Source organism: Haliotis rufescens, unplaced genomic scaffold (assembly GCF_023055435.1).
Source record: "Haliotis rufescens isolate VD_foot unplaced genomic scaffold, xgHalRufe1.0.p SCAF_21, whole genome shotgun sequence".
NCBI classification, from domain to species: domain Eukaryota; kingdom Metazoa; phylum Mollusca; class Gastropoda; order Lepetellida; family Haliotidae; genus Haliotis; species Haliotis rufescens.
The window spans coordinates 2,472,506-2,491,027 of record NW_025963902.1 but is presented as its reverse complement, the minus strand read 5'-3'; the positions used below and the strand labels follow the sequence as shown (position 1 = coordinate 2,491,027).

General features: G+C 42.1%; 1 protein-coding gene across 1 annotated transcript in view; it reads right to left on the bottom strand.

The window, feature by feature from the left end:
- The window catches only part of LOC124119415, a 36,081-nt gene extending 17,560 nt beyond the window's left edge, over positions 1-18,521 (bottom strand). Inside the window, exons 1-5 of the mRNA XM_048401306.1 lie at positions 18,152-18,521; positions 15,359-15,588; positions 14,609-14,750; positions 13,248-13,326; positions 12,412-12,530 (exon numbers count right to left, since the gene is read on the bottom strand). Coding sequence (XP_048257263.1) covers positions 12,412-12,530; positions 13,248-13,326; positions 14,609-14,750; positions 15,359-15,588; positions 18,152-18,521 — 940 coding nt within the window. The remainder of the gene's footprint in view (positions 1-12,411; positions 12,531-13,247; positions 13,327-14,608; positions 14,751-15,358; positions 15,589-18,151) is intronic.
- Position 18,522: the final 1 nt, after the last annotated feature.

The window sequence follows — 18,522 nt, the reverse complement described above, 5'->3', positions numbered from 1 at the left end:
CGTTTTAGTCAGATGGGCTTCGCCCTGAATGTTTTTGGTGACTTTCACATGGCTGGGTTCTGATGGAGGTACCGTTTTCTGAGTTTGCAGAAGCTGAGGTGCTGATGTTAAATGGTCTGTCTGGGAAGCTGAAGTAGACTTCATAGATTGAGATGTCTGTGCATCGTCGATGGTAAACTGGTCATCTTTTACCCAAGAGATCAAAGTCTGGCAGGATGTAGAGGCTGTAGTAATTTTGAGAACTGGCGGCGGAGAAGAGACTGCAGCTGAATAAGTGATATTTGCGGGTGATTTTGATGGAAGTTGTACCAATTGTTTGGCAGCAGAATAAGAAATATTTTGCGTGTGCTTCAGTTTTAAGATCTGTGATTCTGATACGAACACTGGACATGATTTGGATGAGGCCACATGCTCCCCATCGCAGTTGGCACACTTGACATCATCTGTGCACTCGGAACCTTCGTGAATTCCACTGCAACGGAAGCATCTGGCCTTGCGAGTGCAAGTTTTTGCCCCGTGTCCAAACTGTTGACACTTGTAACACCGGAGAGGATTTGGAACATAAACCTCCACTCCGATGTTAAAGTAACCGGCTTTAATAGAATTTGGTATTTTAGCAAGACAAAAAGTAAAAAGATATGTGTTAGTTGGGATAAATTTTCCATCTTCTGATTTTCTACTGAACCGCTTAACAGCAGTGACCCCTTGATGTTTCAATTCAGCAGCAATCTCTTCTTCTGCCATGTCAGAAAGACAGCGTGCGCGGTCCCTCTACTTGAAATTAGTGTCCTGTGCACCGAAACAACAACCTGGGTGTTAACAAACTGCTGTAGACCCAGCAGATTGACAGATTGTTGTCTCCGTGCACATTCCACAAGGATGGAACCAGAACGAAGACGTGTAACATTGGTAACTTCTCCACAGGCACTTTGAATGCCTTTCGCGATAGCGAAAGGATTTAGTTTTAAAGGATTGCCATCAGCAGATGCGATGACAATGAATCTCGGCCAAGAATCTGCAATCTCAGTTGATGTTTCTTCTTCGTCAGACGTTAAAGAATCGACATGACGACGTTTATTTGTTTTGAAAGAACCAGATAGATTGTGGTGAGCCATGGTGTTATGTAGTGATTCAGCACCCCTGCTCCCCACCCGCCATCGAGTGTCAACAAGGACGATGTCACAGTGGAAGCCAACCGGCAACACCAGGGATACAGAGGTGCTATACTCCAGAAAATATAGACTTGAAAAGCTATGAGATCAAAAAGAATAAGCGTCAGGCTGGTTCGGCCCATAACACTTTCCCCAAGAAACACAGAATTCAGAGGTCTCTATCTCCAGATTGGCCCATGAGCCACCGCCTTCTGGCATACGACTCTAGGCAAACAGGAACAAAACAATGATTTTGACAACAAAGTTTAGCGTGCAATTATATTCTTAATAATATAGCCATGTATTTCATGCAAGGGCATGACGTGACCAGCCGATTGATAGAATCGGGCCAATTCTACCACCCGTCTAGGCGAAGTAAGGGTCGAAGTGGTGTGTTGGGCAAAAGGAACACTTGTTCCTGGCTCCAATGCCCTCAACCACCAGAATCCCGTCCTCCGCCGACACAGGGGCGCAACCCACGGCAAACGGGTTGCCCAATTTGGTCGCCTTTCACGACCAGCAATGGGGTGCTGTGGACAAATTCTACCCCGAGTCCACACGGGGGAAGAGCTATTAGCGTTACCCAGCACTCACCACGGGGAGGTTGCTCTTCACGAGTGCCGAAAAAGTTATGAACATCTACAGATGTTTCAGTGACAGTTGGGATCTTTGTTGTAATTTTTTTACTTTGTTTTTTCTTTTGTTTTTTTGCCATTTCCGTTGAAGGTTTGTTTGGCGCTGACATTTCAGAAGATGGTATTTTCGGAGTTGGCGGTGATGGGGCCACAGCCTGAGTCACAACCGGAGATGTTGAAGATATAGCACCTGGACTGACGGAATGATTTGTCTGACTCTCGGATGTTGTAGTCAGAGGAACCGGATGCTCAGAAATTGTCAAAGTCAAGTCAGTCTGACATTCTATAGATCTACTGGTTGAATGGCGAGAGACCGTAACAGCAGCAGCAGCAGCAGCAGCATACGATTGTTTTGATGAAGGTGTCCGGCTATCAAAGAGTTTTTTAGCATCAAGGTAAGAAACATTGTTTTGACATTTGATAGTCAAAATATCTTTTTCACGTTTCCAAAAAGGACAGGATTTGGATGACGCTACATGTTGACCCGTACAATTTATACATTTGAGGTCTGCTGTACAATCGAAACCGTCATGATTGCTACCACAACGGTGACAAACAGTAGGACGAGTGCATGATTTGGAGCCGTGTCCAAATTTTTGACATTTGTAACACCGGAGTGGATTGGGGACATACACCTCCACTCCGATGTTAAAATAGCCTGCCTTTATAGACTGGGGAATGGTTGAAAGTGAAAATGTGAACAAATATGTATTTGTTGGAACAATGTTCTCCCCATCCTTTCTAGTGAAACGCTTCACCGACGTGACGCTTTGTCCTTTGAGTTCCTCAAGAATGTCTTCTTCAGACATTTCCGCCAGACAACGTGCTCTGTCGCGGATGATCCCCCGACTTGAATTTAAAGTTCGGTGTTCAGAGACAACAACTTGCGTGTTTGCAAAGATTGTACATTGCAAAAGATTAATAGCCTGCTGTCTCCGTGCACACTCTACCAAAAGAGAGCCGCTCCTGAGACGTGAAACATTCTTTACCTCACCACAAATACCTTCAATGGCTTTACATATGGAAAAAGGGTTTATTTTTAATGGTTGTTCATTTCGTGCTTCGACTACAAGAAACCGAGCCCAAGAATTTGATTTTGGTGAAGGAGAAACATCTTCATCAGCCGAGAAAATCTCAGCTTCTAGACGTCTTTTCTTGTCATAACGGTTCGAAGCAGATTGATTTTGAGCCCTGATGAAAGTAATTTATTCAGCACCCCTGCTCCCCACCCACCATGGAGTGCTACAAAGAGCGATGTTTTCCTGCACCGGATCTCCAACATGCAAACATCAGGGATACAGAGGTGTTATACTCCAGTAAAAACAACATGAATAGCTGCATTTGTCTATCAAATAAAATGCCAGGCTGGTCCGGCCCATGACAAGAAATTGAAGACATACAGAACTCAGAGGTCGAAAGTACCAGATTGGCCCATGAGCCACCGCCTTCTGGCGTAAGACTCTAGGCAAATTATTCAATCCAAAATTGAGAATACACACAAGTTATGGACGGCCAAGGCCAAAATATACATTAAAATACAACACAGATGTGCATATACAATATTACGCACAGGGCCTGGCATGACCAGCCGATTGATAAGACCGGGCCCATCTTACCACCCGTCTAGGCGAAGTAAGGGTCGAAGTAGTGTGTTGGGCAAAGGAACACAGTTCCAGGAACCAGTGCCCTCAACTACCAGACTCCCGTCCTCCGCCGACACAGGGACGCAACCCACGGCAAACGGGCTGCCCACTTTGGTCGCCTCATACGACCAGCAATGGGAGGCTGTGGAAATATTCTGCCCCGGTTCCACACGGGGGAAGAGCTATTAGCGCTACCCAGCACTCACCACGAGGAGGTTGCTCTTCACGAGTGCCTTGTTTGGGTAGATGCAACAGACTGAGTATCGAGAAGTGAATACTCCTTGGTCTTAACCCAGGTGACGTCCGTCTGGCATTCAACAGAGTGAGTGAGTGAGTTAATATTTAACGTCACATCGGCAATATTTCAGCCATATCGTGACGAGAATTAATACATTAATAACAAATAAGTATATATAATTTATAAAAAACCTGTCAGCAAAGGACAGTACAATAACTAGAATAGCACAGAGTGTATTAAAACTAGTTGAGGAACATATAAAAGCAGAAAGAATTAACAACACAATATAAAAATGGGCTAGAGATCGTCAGTAACTAAAGGGAGAACACCATACCTGGGACCATGGGGACTTACAGTGCCTTTGCTTCCTGCATGGACCCTGGCTGGATTTATATCAGCCCTTCAGTCACTGGCGATAGTTGACCAGTTAAGCCTTAGATTAAAATGACAAAAATACTACGTTTTAAAATTCTGGTATGCTTAACAATACATTGAATGATGTGGGACTTACATACCCTCTTAGGGGGACAATAATTTTACGCTACTTCAACCCCCCTCGAGGGTACAGCCACTAACAATCTAAGTTATATATTAGCACTACCAATATATAAAAACATATTATGTACATCAAAATTTATGTATTAAATCAATTTCCTTTAAAAAGTGCAATACTAAATGAGAATTAACTTGACTAAAAAGGTCCTTGACTGTTTTGACACTATAATATTTATCCCTTGTGATGGAAAAATCAATACAATCAAGCAGGACATGCTTGACTGTGATTCTTTCATCACAAGGGATGCAAAACGGAGGATCCTCACCTTTTAAAAGATATTCATTTGTATATCTTGAATGGCCAATACGACATCGTCGCATAATGACCTCTTCAAATCTGGACTGACAGCCCAAGTAGGTGTAACTGATATTTGGTTTAATTTCATATAATTTATTGATACCTACTTGGGTGTCCCACTTCTGTTGCATAAGATCTCTGATGTAAGATCGAATCATGGGTTTAAAATCAGTGTATGGGATCAGAAGTGGTGTCACAGATTTGTTGAGTGCTGCTTTTGCAGCAGCATCGGCCATTGTGTTACCAATGATACCAACATGGCTTGGTAACCAACAAAAGACGATGTCATATTGGCCAGTAGCAAGATCATTAAATAATTCGAGAATTTCGATTAAAAGTGGATGTTTGGATGACATATTTTTGATCGCCTGAAGGCATGAAAGTGAATCAGAAAAAATAATGAATTCTTTATGTTTAGATTGACGACTGACATATTTAAGTGCTGTAAAAATGGCGTTTGCTTCTGCTGTGAATATTGAACTGTTATCAGGTAAACGTGAAGATATTGTTCTGGATCCAATGACAGTGGCACTAGCAACTGCGCCACCATCCTTGGATCCATCTGTAAATATAGATTTATAAGTGTTGTAAGTGTTTCTTAATTGATGGTATTCTTGTTGGTAAATTAATTGGTTAGTATCTGATTTCTTTAATTTTGTTAATGTAAGGTCAACCTCTGGTCGTACCATTTGCCAAGGAGGTGTTGAAAACAGTTGAGTAGGAGCTATATCTTGCAGTTGAATATTGGAAGCAAACAGGGCAGACTGGATTCTGATTCCGAGTGGTGGAACAAGAGATGACTTTTTATTGTAAATATCTTGGTAAAGAGGATTGAAGACGCAATTAAAAGCTGGATTGGACTGATTAGAATATAATTTAGTGACATATTGTAAAGATAATTTTAGACGGCGTTGTTTAAGAGAAGGTTCATCCGCTTCTACATATAGACTGTGAATTGGAGACGTCCTGAAAGCACCAAGGCAAAGCCTCAGGCCCTGATGATGTATCGTATCAAGTTTTTTTAAATTACTTTTACAGGCTCCACCATAGACGATGGAGCCATAATCAAGTTTTGAACGGATGAGTGACCTGTATAAGTGTAAGAGGGTTGTTTGATCCCCTCCCCACTTTGAATTAGAAACAACTTTCAATAGATCGAGTGCCTTCAGGCATTTAGCTTTTAGGTATTTAATATGCGGGAGGAAAGTTAAGTGATGATCAAAAATAAGTCCCAAGAACTTGGCTTCCTTAACAACTTTGATAGGGGTGCCATGCAGAAATAGTTCAGGGTCCTTATGCGGTTTATATTTTCGGCAGAAATGTATACAATTAGTTTTTGATTTAGAAAATTTAAACCCGTTTTCTAGACACCACTTGTGAATTTTATTGAGACATAATTGTAATTGCCTTTCTATTGTGAGCATATTTTTACCACGGCAAGATAGATTAAAATCATCCACAAAAAGTGATCCATCAACTGAATCATTTAAAACTTTTGACAAACTGTTAATTTTTATACTGAATAAAGTGACAGACAAAATACTGCCTTGTGGGACACCCTGATCCTGATTATAATGATCAGACAGGGTTGTACCCACTCGGACTTGAAATTGCCTGTCTGTTAAAAACTGTGATATAAAATTAGGCAGACGGCCTCTTAATCCAAAATCATGAAGATCTTTTAAAATACCATGTTTCCATGTTGTATCGTAAGCTTTTTCTAAATCGAAAAAGATCGATACAGCATGTTGTCTATTTACAATGGAATTTTTAATGAACGATTCTAAACGCACTAAATGATCGATAGTACTTCTGTTTTTCCGGAAACCACATTGTATATTGGTAAGAAGATTATTTGTTTCCAAGTACCACACTAATCGATTATTTACGATGCGTTCCATCGTTTTACAAACACAGCTAGTTAAAGAGATAGGTCGGTAATTTGATGGATCAGAATGATCCCGCCCAGGTTTGGGTATTGGTATAACAATGGCATTATGCCATGAAGCTGGAAACGTCCCAGATGTCCAAATATCATCGAATATATTTAACATAGTTTCAAGGCATGATTCGGGCAAGTGTTTCAGTAGCTGATAATGAATATTATCAGCGCCTGCTGCTGTATCATGAGCTTGCCCTAAGGCAGTATATAGCTCATGTAGTGAAAATACTTCATTGTAATCTTCACCATTATCAGATGTAAAATTTACTTTTTTCTTTTCCTGTTGGAGCTGATATTTTTGAAATTCAGGAGCGTAATTAGATGAAGAAGAATGATGAGATAAAGTTTCCCCAATGCTATTGGCAATGGCATATTTATCAGTTAACAAAGTATCGCCATCCTTCAGATGGTTAACTGTAGAATTTGATCCCTTGCCTTTGATCTTTTTTATCATGTTCCATACCTTGGAGATAGGGGTACGAGAGTTAATTTTTGAGACATAAGTCTGCCAGGATTGACGTTTATTTTGCTTAAATAGACGTCTTGCCTTGGCATTTGAAATTTTAACAGTATTTAAATTATGGACAGTGGGATGTTTACGGAAGTACTTCTCCGCCTTCTTACGACATTTCCTAGCTTGTTTGCAATGAGCATCAAACCATGGTTTACGAACACGTGGGTTGACAGAGGACTTAGGAATTGATGCATTAGCAATTTCATTCAGTTGATCTGAAAACAACTGAATTGGGTCATTAACATTCTGAAAAGACGCAGGTTGTAAGTTATCTTTGCATAAAGATTGAAATAAAAGCCAATCAGCCTTCACAAAATTCCATCGAGGTGAAGGAGGATCATCAGTGGGATTAATGGGTTTAAGCACGGTGGGGAAATGGTCACTCCCAAAGAGGTCATCGTGGACTGACCAGGAGAATTCATTTAACAAAACAGAATCCGTCAAAGACAGATCTAATGATGAATACGTACCAGTAGCAGGGTGTAAGTAAGTGTCGGAGTCATCATTAAAGATGCATAAATCATTATCGGAAACAAAATCCTCGATCACTTTACCCTTTTGATTAAGTATTGAACTTCCCCATAAAGGATTATGTCCATTTAGATCACCCATGATGACACAGGGCTTTGGGAGCTGGTCATATAGTTTTTGTAGATCATTACGCTGAAGATTTGAAGAAGGAGGAATGTATAAGGAGCAAAGTGTGAAGGCAATATGCAGTGTTATTCTAACTGCAACTGCCTGCAGAGTCGAGTCAAGCGGAACAGGACTGTGAACAACGCCCCGCCGCACTAAAATAGAAGCACCCCCAGTAGCTTTATCTCCCGGAGGAGAGAAGTAATGATATGAACTATACTGCTTTAAATCGAACTTATCTGTATTTTTAAGGTACGTCTCTTGTAAAGAAATTGCTGATGTATTTAAATCACTTGTTAATAACTGCAGTTCATTAAAATTATGGCGAAGTCCTCTGCAATTCCATTGCATTAGATTGGCCAATTGAGTCATGGTGGCTCAATTGGAGATCGCTCACGTGAATGGGAGGAGGAACTACTCCTCTGCCTGTCCTGTGAGGACAGAGTAACCTCCATGTCCAGAGGCCCAAAGGAGTTCTGTAAAGGAACCTCTGAAGGCGGAGGGACGGTTGGTAGTTGTTTTTTCTTCAATTTCTTTTTTTCTTTATTTGACAATTGAACAATGACTGGTTGTTTGACTGATGTTTGTGATAGTTTCTCAGCCTGAATCTCAGTCTGAGATCCTGAACTAGATACAACGATGCTAGGAATATCCTGATCTAATGGAACAGTCTCAACTGGTTGTTCTGACTTGACCCATGTCAAGTCAGTCTGGCACGAAATAGTTGATGTCGCAACAGAGCGAGTGACTGCAGCAGAGTAAGAAATATTTGAGGGAGTAGTGGTCTGATTTTTGAATATTTTTTTGGCATCCAAGTAGGATATGTTTCGTTCGCATTTCAGTTTCATGATTTGTGATTCCATTTGCCATACGGGGCATGATTTGGAAGAAGCAACATGTGGTCCAGAACAGTTGGCGCACTTCAAATCCTTCTCACAGTCAATGCTATCATGGCTGTCACCACACCGATGACATGCCACAGAGCTATGACAGGACTTTGATCCATGACCAAAACGTTGACACTTGTAGCATCGGAGCGGATTGGGGACATACACATCCACTCCGATACTGAAATAACCTGCTTTTATTGACTGTGGGAGGGTTGTACGAGCAAACGTCATAAGGTACGTATTTGTGTTCGTGATGACACCGTCTTTCTTGAATGTGAAGCGTCTAACTGCAGTTACAGCCTGGTCTCCCAACTCTGTAGTGATTTCGTCTTCAGACATGTCGGACAGACAACGAGCTCTGTCACGAACAATGCCTCGACAAGAATTTAATGTTCTGTGCTCAGACACAGCAACCTCAATATTTGCAAATGTAGAGATAGATAAAAGATTGAGAGATTGCTGTCTCCGAGCACACTCCACCAGAAGCGAACCACTACGGAGACGGGTAACGTTCTTCACCTCACCGCAAATCCCAGAAACAGCCTTAGAAATAGCAAAAGGATTGAGTTTGATGGGAAGGTTATCAGCAGCCTCCATAACCAGGAATCTAGCCCAGGTATCAATATTTTGAGCAATACTTCCAGTGGAAATATCGATTTCTTCTAATCTTCTCTTTTTTTCATTTCGAGATGAACCAGATTGTTGTTGAGCCATGATGAAAGAAAATTATTCAGCACCCCTGCTCCCCACCCGCCACCGAGTGTCACCAGGGACAGTGTTATGTTGCATCGGATATCCAGGATGCAAACACCAGGGATACAGGGATGTTATACTCCAGAGAATATGACGCGAACAGCTGTATTTGTTTACCAACTCAATGCCAGACTGGTTCGGCCCATGACAAGAAATTGAAAACATACATTATTCGGAGGTCAACATCACCAGATTGGCCCATGAGCCACCGCCTTCTGGCGTAAGACTCTAGGCAAGTAATTCAATTCACACAAGTTATGGATGACCAAGACCAAAATATACATTACAATACAACACAGGTGTGCATAGACAATATTACGCACAGGGCCTGGCATGACCAGCCGATTGATAAGACCGGGCCCATCTTACCACCCGTCTAGGCGAAGTAAGGGTCGAAGTAGTGTGTTGGGCAAAGGAACACAGTTCCAGGAACCAGTGCCCTCAACTACCAGACTCCCGTCCTCCGCCGACACAGGGACGCAACCCACGGCAAACGGGCTGCCCACTTTGGTCGCCTCTTACGACCAGCAATGGGGTGCTGTGGAAATATTCTACCCCGGTTCCACACGGGGGAAGAGCTATTAGCGCTACCCAGCACTCACCACGAGGAGGTTGCTCTTCACGAGTGCCTTCAACAGAGTGAACAGATTTGGAGTTTTGTTTAGGTGTACGTGCAACGGCTGCTGAATATGATACAACTGCAGTTGGAGTGGTAGATGACATTACCAAATGTTTGGCATCTGAAAAAGAAATATTCCTCTCATGTTTCAATTTTACTATCTGGTGTTGTTGTTGCCAGACAGGACAGGATTTAGAAGATGCAACATGATCTCCAGAGCAGTTAGCACATTTCGGATCGTTTGAGCAATCTAATGTATCATGGTCAGTTTGTCCACATCGGTGACACTTTTTTCTGTTGGTACATGATTGGGCACCATGCCCAAACTTTTGACATGAGTAATACCGGAGTGGATTCGGAATGTACTTGTCCACACCAATATTACAATAACCTGCTCTGATGGATTCGGAAGAGAAAAGGTAAAGAGATACGTGTTTAGCTTTTCAATTTGACCATTCAAATCGTTTGACACCTAAAACACCCTGTTCTTTTAGTTCAAAGGCTATATCATCTTCAGACATGTCTGAGAGACAACGTTCCCGATCCCTGACAATGCCTTTAGAACTGTTGAGTGATTTGTGTGCTGATACAGTAACTGGCACAGAAACGAGATGTTTAACAGCCAACAGCGTAGCTGATTGTGAAGCAGATTTACATTCAACCAGGATACAGCCAGATCGTATCTTTTTCATGGTCACGACGTCTCCAGCAATACCATAAATTGCTTTGGAAAGAGCAAAGGGATTTATCTTCAAAGGACCATCATCAGATGCTGAGATTACCAAAAATCGAGACCAAAAGTCAGACTTTTTCCTGGAAACAGGATCATCATCAGATGAACTATCATCTAACGTACGTTTTAGTTGTTTTGGGGGTATCATGGTAAGTGTATAGAGATTAATCGGCCGAGGTCCCCACCCACCACGGAGTATCAATAAGACAATATGCTATATGCCAGCGGGTCTCCAACTGACAACACCAAGGATACTGGGGCGATATACTCAAGCAGAAGTATTAATGCAAGATTAATAGATCCACCGGATTGGCCCATGAGCCACCGCCTTCTGGGCATATTTGACTCTAGGCAATGAGTAGTATTCATTTTTTTCAACATGTATTGAGATTAAATGAACTGAGTGACCAAGACCAAAAACTATACATTTAAATAGAACATATATGTGCAAAACAAAGAAACTTCACATTGTAATGAACTATGATAAATTCAATGAACTTGTCCAAGTTGAAAACAGATTAACTGCAACTGTTGACAGATTGTAGTTTGTTCAATTTTGTGCAAGACAATGTTAATGCACAGGGCTTGGCGTGACCAGCCGATTGATAGAACCGGGCCCATTCTACCACCCGTCTAGGTGAAGTTAGGGTCGAAGTGGTGTATTGGGCAAAGGAACGCTAATCCTGGAACCAGTGCCCTCAACCACCAGACTACCTTCCTCCACCGACACAGGGGCGCAACCCACGGCAAACAGGTTGCCCATTTTAGTCGCCTCATACGACCAGCAATGGGAGGCTGTGGAAATATTCTGCCCCGGTTCCACACGGGGGAAGAGCGATTAGCGTTACCCAGCACTCACCACGAGGAGGTTGCTCTTCACGAGTGCCCAATATTTCAGCTATATGACGGCCGTCTGTAAATAATTCAGTCTCGACAAGACAATCCAGTGATTGATATCATGAGCATCGAGCCTGCAACCCGATCCCGTAAGCCGTCTCTAACGACAAGCATAGTCACCTTTTAAGGCAAGCATGGGTTGCTGAAGACCTATTCTATCCCTGATTTTCGCGTGTTGACTGAACTTGTGAATAATGTTTAGATCTAACTAAGTTACTTCAGAGATGATGTATGTCATTGCATCGAACATGATGTTGAAAGAATTAAAAACCAGGTAATTTTCATAGCGTTTTTTTTGTGTGTAAGTTGGGACTGTAATATTAGGGGGGGGGGGGGTTGCAATTTTTAGAGTTGCAAGTCCAACAGGATTGGCAGTTTCAAAATCCAACGGGAACACTGGTAAAACACAGTTCTGTTGAAGTTGAAGGGACTTACGTAATTACTTCGAGTTATCCAAGGTTTGACACAACCATTAATGATGAATAAAGAAGGAATTCTCAGTTCATCAAAGTTCAACACAACAGTGTTTGACTATATCCTTGAATACAGATCTACATCTGCCTTGTTTATAAACAAACTTGGCTGATCATTCGCACATGTCATTCACACGCTAGTATATTTAATCATGTTGATCATAATTAGAAAATTGAAAATTATAAAAGGTGAATAACAATGATTTGAGATTTTTTGGTCTGGTGAATTCTACTTCACAATCATCAAAAAGCAAAGATTTCATTTTCACTCAACACTTGTATACCTACAATGGAGATTGTAGTAATATTTGGAGCAAAAGTATGATGACTAAAGTTGTTCATGTTATATATTGACTTCAACTGTAAATCCCTGAAAAGTTGACTTTGAACTGCTCCCTACATATGTCAAAAGTGATGTTATGTGCAATACTTACTTGATTCTCTCCTTCTGTGGTCACCGTAGAGACGAGAATTCCTGAAGTTTGCAGCAGATTGAGATATGGCCATTCTCTTTCTCAGGTCTTTCAATGGCATAGCCTTTATGCCAGTCTCACTAAAAGATAAACAGAATAGTGTCATTTGGGGTCAATTACGGATAAATATGCAAATTAAATAGGTCAGGTAGCTACTACTTTCAAACAAACATGGCTTCGCCCTTGTCTATCGGTGCCCAGGTCAGAGCTGACCATGTGTTTGTTAGCATTATCAAAAATAAATAGTCTGAGACGCCAAAAGTCAGTGTCTGAGAAACAAGTGTCAGCTGGAACTGTATCGCCTGTTGTCACGGTCTGACTAATTACTAACCTATTGACATAAACTAATGCACACACACCAGGAGTGAGTGAGTTAGGTGTTACACCGCTTTTAGCAATATTCCAGCAAATATCACAGCGGGGGACACCAGAAACGGGCTTCACACAGTGTACCCATGTTGGAAATTAAACCCGGGTCTTCGGCGTGACGAGCAAACGCTTAACCACAAGGCTATAACACCATCCCCATTAAAATGACAGGCAACAGAAACTATTCTCAGTTACAGAACAGCACAGACAGGTTAACTCCAACAAATCAGACAAAGAATGATTAAATACGTCACCTCCAAATGTCCAAATAAGTCAACCCTTTATTATTACCATGACAGCATGTGTATAAATCTAAATGTTTAGGTATGTGTGTCAGACCTCTAACTATTTAACCTATTTATAACGTGATATCCAAACAGTACTTCTGGTAAAATATTCAAAATATTTTCTGAATAATCAGATCTTACCTGGCAACGAAACCTGTCTTTAGAGGTAGATAGTCTTCTGTTTCTTCAAACACAGTCGACTGTTTCTTTATACAATGATCTGCCCATGAAATAAGGTGAGGTGAAATGTGGTCGCCATATTCAAGATTATTGCACTCCAATAACAATGCAGACATGAGTGTGCATGACTGTACTAGTCCTGATCAATGCCCGTTATATAGTGAAAGCCCGGTGAGATGCCATGATGCAAGTTAAACAGATACCCCACTCCAACACATCTAACAGTGTTCCTGTTTACTGGTAATTACCAGTTTTTTTTACCGGTAAAATTAGGCTCGGACCGGTAATTCATGTGACTGGCAGTCCCTGTGAACCGGCAAATAAAGTACCTTACAAATCTTTGTTGAACAAAACATCGTCGATATTCAAATAAGTATATTTTTGGAATGAAGTCAGCTTGTCTAGGGTTTCCCCTTGTCTATTTCTAGTGCAAGGAAATAACATTAAAGTTTATATTTGTAGCGACTTAGTCTCCAAATATTAAAAAAGAAGAAGAGAGAATTGTGACTGAACTTTGTGTGAATGACGTGTAATTCTAACTAAGCTACTTCAGAGATGACGTCATTGCATTGAACATGATGTTGAAGTAATTAAACCAGGTAATTTGCATACGTTTTTTTAATTGTTGAAAGTTGGGACTGACAAAAAGAAGAGGAGACTGGTACTTTTTAGAGTTGCCAGTCCATTGGACTTGCAGTTTCAAAAGCCCACGGGAACACTGAATTCTATCATCCCATACTGGCTTCCACAGCAGATGTCATTTAGAGGAGATCAAGGGATATCGCTACAATGAAATTTCATCACAATGCGTTGCAGATCATACCATCTGTAATATCTCTTCCGTTGAAGCTGTTACGCTATACTTTTTTACACTGGTTATTACTGTTTACAAACTGGAAATGTTAGTCAAAAGACTTTGGACTAAAAACAGAATCTCACCCAATAAAATCCTTCACAAGCTGTAGAGCTTTAAAGTTTTAAAGACAAGTGTTGACATATTGGATATGAAAACACACTCAGGTGGGAATCTCTATATTATGAATCAATATATTACAAGAAATGAGTGAATGAGTATTGTTTTATACCACCTTTAGCATTATTCCAGAATTATTATGGTAGGGGACAACAAAAATAATATGACAAAGATACTAATCTATTAATATATTACATATATCACAATACAATATATGAATTACAAGTAACAGGGCCGAAAATTTGACATGTACACTGTATATGCATTATGCTCAATTACTTTAAAGAAAGAACGTAATCATGGACATAAATACAACAAAATTTGTCAGAATTGACAATGGAATGGTTACCCTGTTTTTTGCCTTCATGTTTCTTTTTTTCCTTCTTTTTCTGTTTTCCTTTATCTGTTTCCTTCTTTTCCTCACTGAGTTTTTCTGGAAGACTGTTCAGAATTTCATCCGGCAAGCGAGACACAGCTTCCAACTTTATCCGCTTCAAGAACATAAAGTTAAGTAGTATCATTGACAAAGTTCTAAGTAGCACATAAAGTCAGAGAAATATTGGTTCAGGAACAAATTTTGAAAAAAACTTAACAGGTGGGTTAAGTGAAATTGGTTTTTTACTGTGTGTTCAAGATTATTGCCCCCATATAGCAGTGTGCATGCATGTGTGTGGCTGGTTGTTCTGGCCAATTTCATAGTGCCAGTCCACTGAGATACCATAGGTCAGTTTTACATGGATACCCCACGAAGACAGTATTCAGACTTTGAGTCGACCAGCGCCAAGCAGGGTAACAAGATGAACCATCTATTAACGTCTTTTGGTTTGATGCAACCGGGGATCAAACCACTGACGCTCTATCCAACACCAATTTGGAAAAACGTGTAGCAGCCACAAAATGTCCGAGTCCCTTGATGGGATGCGAACGATGGACCTTCTGATCTGATGTCGGACATGACCAAATCTTGATCTTGTGTACATGACAAGAAGTTAAGATACAAAGATGTTAATCCCGTCAGCAAGTTGACAAGGTGAGGATGTCATCTGTGGACATTCTTGCCCTCAATAAACGGACAAGCCTTATACAGCACACTAACTACCTTTTGTTCCCTAAACTTTTCATCTCTCTGTTTTCTATTTGCTTTCAATTGGAGTTTTTCCTCTTTTATCTGTGTAATTGCTTGTCTCATCTGGGATAGGGCTGTTGCCCGGGTCTCTGAGAAGCCCACATCCTCAGGAGCAGCATCACGGTCATCCTCGTCACTGGCAACATCATCATGGGCTAATTCCAAGTCCTCATCATCATTTGATGAACCTTCTCCAGCGGACACTGCAACCAATACTTTGTTTGTTGTTTAAAGCCACACTCAGCTAAAGTCCAGCAACTTGTTGGCTGCATGTAAATAATCTAGTCTGGACCAGACATTCCAGTAAACAATATTATGAACAATATTATGAGCAACAATCCACAACATTGGGTGTACAATGACAATCAAATTCATTTAAAGAGGCAACATAGCTCACAACTCTAACCCTAAGGATCGTAAATAGTTGTTTAATTGGCAAGGGACCCTCAACCCTAAGGAACATGAGGGGGTCCGTGATTGGAAAGGGGATCCTACACTGAAGCTGGAGGCAATTAATGAGTGAGTGAGTTTGGTTTTACGCCGCTTTTAGCAATATTCCAGCAATATCACGGCGGGGGACACCAGAAATGGGCTTCACAAGGAGGCAATTGGTAAGGAAATGTCGTAAAAATGGTTTAGCAACAAAATAAAATGCATGTTCGTTTCCAAACTATTTCAATGTCTTTGTCTAGTTTACGGATATTGTCGTAGCTCTTAATTATCTGAAGTATTAGTTTTGGGGCTCTTTTGTGTTTTTGTTTTTAATAGCCTGGGGCCCAATTATGAGTCGGTTTCTTTATTTAGTTTGGTGGAGGGAGAAATGTCGATTTGGGGAATGAAAGAGTTGTTTGGTGCTGTGTTTAGTTTTAGAGCATTCAGGTTGAGGGTATTTAAGTAGTTTTGTAATCTTGAACGCGACGTTCAATCTCTTACGACAAGCATAGTCACCTTTTACGGCAAGTATAGTCGCCTTTTACGGCAAGCATAGTCACCTTTTACGGCAAGCATAGTCACCTTTTACGGCAAGCATAGTCGCCTTTTACGGCAAGCATAGTCGCCTTTTACGGCAAGCATAGTCGCCTTTTGCGGCAAGCATAGTCGCCTTTTGCGGCAAGCATAGTCGCCTTTTGCGGCAAGCATAGTCGCCTTTTGCGGCAAGCATAGTCGCCTTTTACGGCAAGCATAGTCGCCTTTTACGACAAGCATAGTCACCTTTTACGGCAAGCATAGTCACCTTTTGCGGCAAGCATAGTCACCTTTTACGGCAAGCATGGGTTGCTGAAGACCTACTCTACCCCTGATCTTAACGGGGGGTAGTAGAGGTAGAGGTAGAGGTAGAGGTAGTGGTAGTGGTAGTGGTAGTGGTAGTGACGGTCGTAGTACATCATTCTACCAGCAGCTGGTTTGCCTGTTCAGATTACTGACAGCCTGCAATGAAAGTGGGAGACTTACCTGAACATTTCCTGAACACAGAAACGTATGAATTAAACAGGATAACAGTGTCACATGTTGAATTATATAACGCTAAACGACCCTTGTCGTAAAAGGCAACTAACGGGATCAGGTGGTCAGGCTCGCTGACTTGGTTGATGCATGTCATCGGTCCCAATTTCGTGGATCGATGCTCATGATATCAATCACTGCATTGTCTGGTCCAGACTCGATTATTTACAGACCGTCGTCATATAACTGGAATATTGCTGAGTGGTGCGTTTAACAACAAACCAACCAACCAACTATACTCACAAAACGATATTTTCAAAAGTTATTGTATTAAAAATAAATCATATAAAGAGGAAGTGAGGTGAAATGGGGTCGTACTCATATAGCGACGTGCCTTTATAGTTAGTCCGGACTGATGGCGAATTTATAGTGCTAGCCTATTGAGCTACCAAACCTCAGTTTAACATGTATACCACACTCAGACACAGTGTATTGACTCAGAGACGGCCAGTCCCTGTTTTAGCCCCTTAATGCTGAAGCCCGTGAAGGTCCGGGGTAGTATAGGTCTTCAGCAACCCATACTTACCGTAAAAGGTGACTATGCTTGTCGTAAAAGGCGACTAACGGGATCGGGTGGTCAGACTCGCTGACTTGGTTGATGCATGTCATCGATCCCAATTTCGTGGATCGATGCTCATGATATCAATCACTGCATTGTCTTGTACAGACTCGATTATTTACAGACCGTCGTCGTATAACTGGAATATTGCTGAGTGCGGCGTAAAACAACAAACCAAGCAACAGCCAACCTTAATGCTGAGCGCCAGACAGGGAAACAACAAGTACCATCTTGTAACGCCTTTTGGTATGACCCCGCCTTTCGCCCTCCGGACAGACGCTCTACCACTAGACCACGGAGGCGGTCTACCAATGTGAGGAATGGAACCGGTCTTCGGCTGGCCGAGCGAATGCTTTATCCCACAGGTTACCCACCCTCCTCCCTCTAAAATGAGACTCAATCCCCTGCTTTATTTAAAACAGTTATGTGCCTTTTTCTTACAGAAAGTGTATTATCGAGGAGTCAAATGTCTGTGTAAAGTCAACTAATCTCAAACCTTTATCAAGTTCCTCCACCCCCCGACCCACCCCCCATCCCCCACCCCCTTGAAATCAAATGGATGCTCCTTCGGGTTGGAGTATGAAACATGGATACTTCCACAGGCGCATCGGGCATCTCGTTTTACGATCTCTGCACACCTCCATACTTCTTCTAGCGATTATTTCCACCTATTTGTTTCCAGCCATCATGTTCTCTTTTTTCACCTCTCTCGGATTGGCCCCGCAGGTCTCTCAGACCGGACCCCAGGGACCTACGAACCGGGGCACCTCCCAGGGACCGCAGGCGACCCAGGGCACATCCCAGGTACCTCCAGCGACCCAGGGCACCTCCCAGGTACCTCCAGCGACCCAGGGCACCTCCCAGGTACCTCCAGCGACCCAGGGCACCTCCCAGGGACCTCCAGCGACCCAGGGCACCTCCCAGGCACCTGCGGCGACACAGGGCTCCTCTCAGGCACCTCCAGTGACCCAGGGCACCTCCCAGGGACCCCGAGCGACCCAGGGCACCTCCCAGGCACCTCCAGCGACCCAGGGCACCCCCAGGCACAGCAGGCGGACCAGACGCCGTCAACATC